The 3,685-nt window shown below is 44.6% G+C and overlaps 1 protein-coding gene across 1 annotated transcript in view; it reads left to right on the top strand.

The window, feature by feature from the left end:
* Nucleotides 1–3,685, top strand: part of MAST2 (microtubule associated serine/threonine kinase 2) — a 272,170-nt gene that overhangs the window by 265,723 nt on the left and 2,762 nt on the right. Inside the window, exon 7 of the mRNA XM_028488202.2 lies at nucleotides 2,499–2,519. Coding sequence (XP_028344003.1) covers nucleotides 2,499–2,519 — 21 coding nt within the window. The remainder of the gene's footprint in view (nucleotides 1–2,498; nucleotides 2,520–3,685) is intronic.

Below are 3,685 nucleotides of genomic sequence, written 5' to 3'. Positions count from 1 at the left end.
ACGGGCTTCTCATTGCAGTGGCTTCTCTTGTTGAGGAGCACAGGCTCTAGGCGCACAGGCTTCAGTAGCTGTGGCACGCGGGCTCAGTAGTTGTGGCTCGTGGGCTCTGGAGCGCAGGCTCAGTAGTTGTGGCGCACAGGCTTAGTTGCTCCGCGCCATGTGGGATCTTCCCAGACCAGGGCTCGAACCCGTGTCCCCCGCATTGGCAGGCGGATTCTTAACCACTGCGCCACCAGGCAAGTCCCACAAGACTTCTTATACAAATTATTTACTTTTCAGAACATCTCTAAAATTCTTTCTTGACAGCGTTCACGTTCTTTGACTTGTTTATTTTTATTTTTAAAAATATTCTTGGTTAGAGTCAGTCTTTGGTATTAAGACCTCCAGAAAAATCATGGCTCCAGATTTGGAGCCTCTAATGGTTGGAGAATGATATATACATCTTGAGATCAGAGTATTAGTAGTAGTACTCAGACTACTTTTTTAAAAGAGATAACAGAAAAAGAACAGATTCCTAATTTAACAGCATTAACTCACTGTTAAAATGGCAACCCAGAAGAAATCCACCCCCTTCCTCTCCAGGATTCTATGCAGCTGAAAAGGATGTGGACAGGTTGGGAGAAGTTTGATGGCTGACTTGGGTGCCCCCCTCCTGACCCAATTGCCTTATTCAAAGCAAGTATAGTCAGATGTTGTTCCATGAACTCACCTTTCCTACCCTGTGTAATGTCGTTAGTTAACTAAGGATCCAGATAGGAACACTTACAGTATAGGTATATAATGGATGGATGCATTTGCTTTCCAGCCCAGCTGAAAGTCTAACTTATCTCAGACTTCCTGCCTTGACTGTCTTTGAACTCTAGCCTCAGATTAGGTCTGAGCTGTGACAGTAGGACCTGTGACCGTTCTCTGTAAATGGCATTGAGTCATTTCCCATTTATTCAATAAATATTTGCTGAGTACCCAGTAAACCCAGGCACATGCTGGGTACTTAGTTATATAGTGGGAACAAGACAGACAGAGCCCTAACTTTCTAGAAACTTAGTAGACTTAGTAGAGTCTGTGCACTTGTTGTTCCCTTTGAGGGAATGCTGTTCCCCCAGGTCTTCGCTTAGTTAACTCCTTCTTGTCTTTCATTTCTCATCTTAAATGTCAACTCCCTAGAGAGGCCTTCACTCACCATACAATATAAAGGAGCCCCCTCATCATTCTCCAGCAAACCATCCAGTTTTATTTTCAAACTAGTACTTTTCAATGCCTGATACAGTCACCCCTCGGTATCCAGAGGGGATTGGTTCCAGGACCCTGGTGGATACCAAAGTCTACAGATGTTTAAATCCCTTCTATAAAATGGCATAGTATTTGCATATAACCTATGCACATCCTCTTGTATACTTTAAATCATCTCTAGATTACTTATAATACCTAATACAGTGTTAAATGCTATGTAAATAGTTTTAAATACAGTGTGAATAGTTCCTGGCACGGAGCACATTCAAGTTTGGCTTTGTGGAACTTTCTGGATTTTTTTTCCCCTGAATATTTTTGATTCACTGTTGGTTGAATCTACAGATGCAGAACCCATGGATAAGGAGGGCTGGCTGTAGTTTCTTATTTGTTTTCTGTTTCCTCTCAACCAGAATCAAAGCACCTTTAATTGTGCTTTGATTAACATGCCTTAATATGTTGAAAATATGTCTGCTAGTATATAATAAGCACTCAGTCGGTGCTTATTGATTGAATGAGTGGTGGGGAAGAATAACGAACAAGGAAACAAACAAATATATAGCTATAACCTGTGATAAGCACCGTGAAGGGAAAGAACATGATGCTGCCTAAAAGAGTAGGAAGGGAATGAGGCTGGAGAGTCTGTACTGGGTGGTCATGTAAGGCCTCTCGGAAGGAGTGACTTTTAAGCCAACCTGAGGGATAAGAAGGAGCCTGCCATGTTGGGAGTGAGGATGCAGGTGTGTAGACCAATCCTTGCAGCGGCAATAGCATGTTCCATTGGTGTCCTGTGTCTGCATCATTCCCTGGGCTTTAGGAGTAGGATCAGCCGGGGGCTTTGGGACCTGGTATTACCACCGAGATCCACACAGGTCTGTGCTAGGTGGCCTGAAGTTTGAGTCGTATGTGTGGAAGACAGAACCCCGGGCTGTCCCCTTACCAGACATAGTAGGAAAAGTAGCTAGGTATTGGTGGGGGAGGGGAGGAAGACTTCAACCCTGTGAAACAAGGTACTCAGGAATTGTGTTTCCTATCACTGAAGTTGGGCATGAGCTTTATAGCATCACATTAGTTTGGAATATCACACAAAAGGCAGATTTAATGAAACTCTAGGGATAGACCCATTAGTCACACAATCTCACTACTAACTTACACACATTCGTAAACAAAAGGTTTGTCTCTGCCAAGCTAGACCAAATGCCAGGTGTCAAACAGAGCAGTCTCTCTGGTTCCCTTTGATTCTCACTTTAATGTATGTCTTTTCAATACAGCCATGGCCACAGAGCAGACAGGTAATAGGGGACGTGATGGGGAGAGGGGCTGGGAAACTGCTATGCATGGCCAGACAGTATGGTTTGTGGTTTTATGCTTGGTGAGAACTGGCTGTGATGAGTCTTGTCTGACTGTGGGTATGAACATTTGGCCTTTCATTTCTATCAAAGAGGCCCTAAGGGAGCCCCCTCTACCTGCTGGAACCAAGGCTCCGTGCTCATATGTTTAGAAGGCAGGATTTGCTAAATATTTAGTTCCAAGCTTCTGAGCGTAGGGGCAGGTCACCCTCATTCCCACAACTTTCCTCAGTCACCCAGTGGGATGACCAGGCAGAGGAAATGGAGGCATCCTGTAGTGGCATTTCTGACTCTGGTGGTCCCTGCTCTTCAGTTTACAGAAAAATGGCTACCATGCGGTTGGTTCCCATTTCTGTATGAAGGAGGAAAAATCACCTGTGGAGAAGTGTATCTGACAAGAGTTTGGGAAATGCCTCCCTGAGTTAGACTAGTCCCATCTTTGCTGAGCTCTGTTTTCCTGGAATTGACTTGCTTCCTTGTGTAGAGCTCTCAGGACCCAAAAGAGAGATCAGAGAGAATATCATGTTTGAGCAGCCTCCTGGACATTTCTTTGCCTCTGAGACTAGGTTCCAGCAGGACCGGCTGCCTGGGTGGCATGAAGTTTGAGTCATGTGCATGTGGCATGGAACCCCCGGCTGTCCCCTTACAGAGCATAGTAGGAAAAGCTGCTTGGTATTGGTGGGGGTGGAGAGGAGTGCTTCCAAAAGAGAAGCCCTGGCAAGATTGATTCCTTTTTTTCCTTCTTCCTCTCCATGCCTCCCCGCACCCACCTTTAACTGTGGAGCCTGGAACAATTCATCCAGATCTCTGGGTCTTAATGTGTTCTCTGAAGATTGAGAGTATTGAACTTAACTTCTAAAGGTCCTCCATTGTTAACGTTCTTAGTTTCTGTGGGTCACATCAAAGAAGTTTTTCTCTAACTTCAACCAGAGCAGGCTGTACCCCTAAGCTCCACGAGAAAGAACATTTGTGTTACAACACATCCTGTGGTCCAGGAAAGAATCACTTGTCCATGTTATAAAAGCTTCAAACCAGATACTTGCTTGATCTTTCTTCTCTAAAACAAAGCAGATAACTGTGGTTCTCTGATGAGAGCTTCAGAGCACATC

Source organism: Physeter macrocephalus, chromosome 4 (assembly GCF_002837175.3).
Source record: "Physeter macrocephalus isolate SW-GA chromosome 4, ASM283717v5, whole genome shotgun sequence".
NCBI lineage: Eukaryota > Metazoa > Chordata > Mammalia > Artiodactyla > Physeteridae > Physeter > Physeter macrocephalus.
The sequence above is the reverse complement of the archived record's forward strand: the minus strand, read 5'-3'. Positions and strand labels throughout refer to the sequence as shown.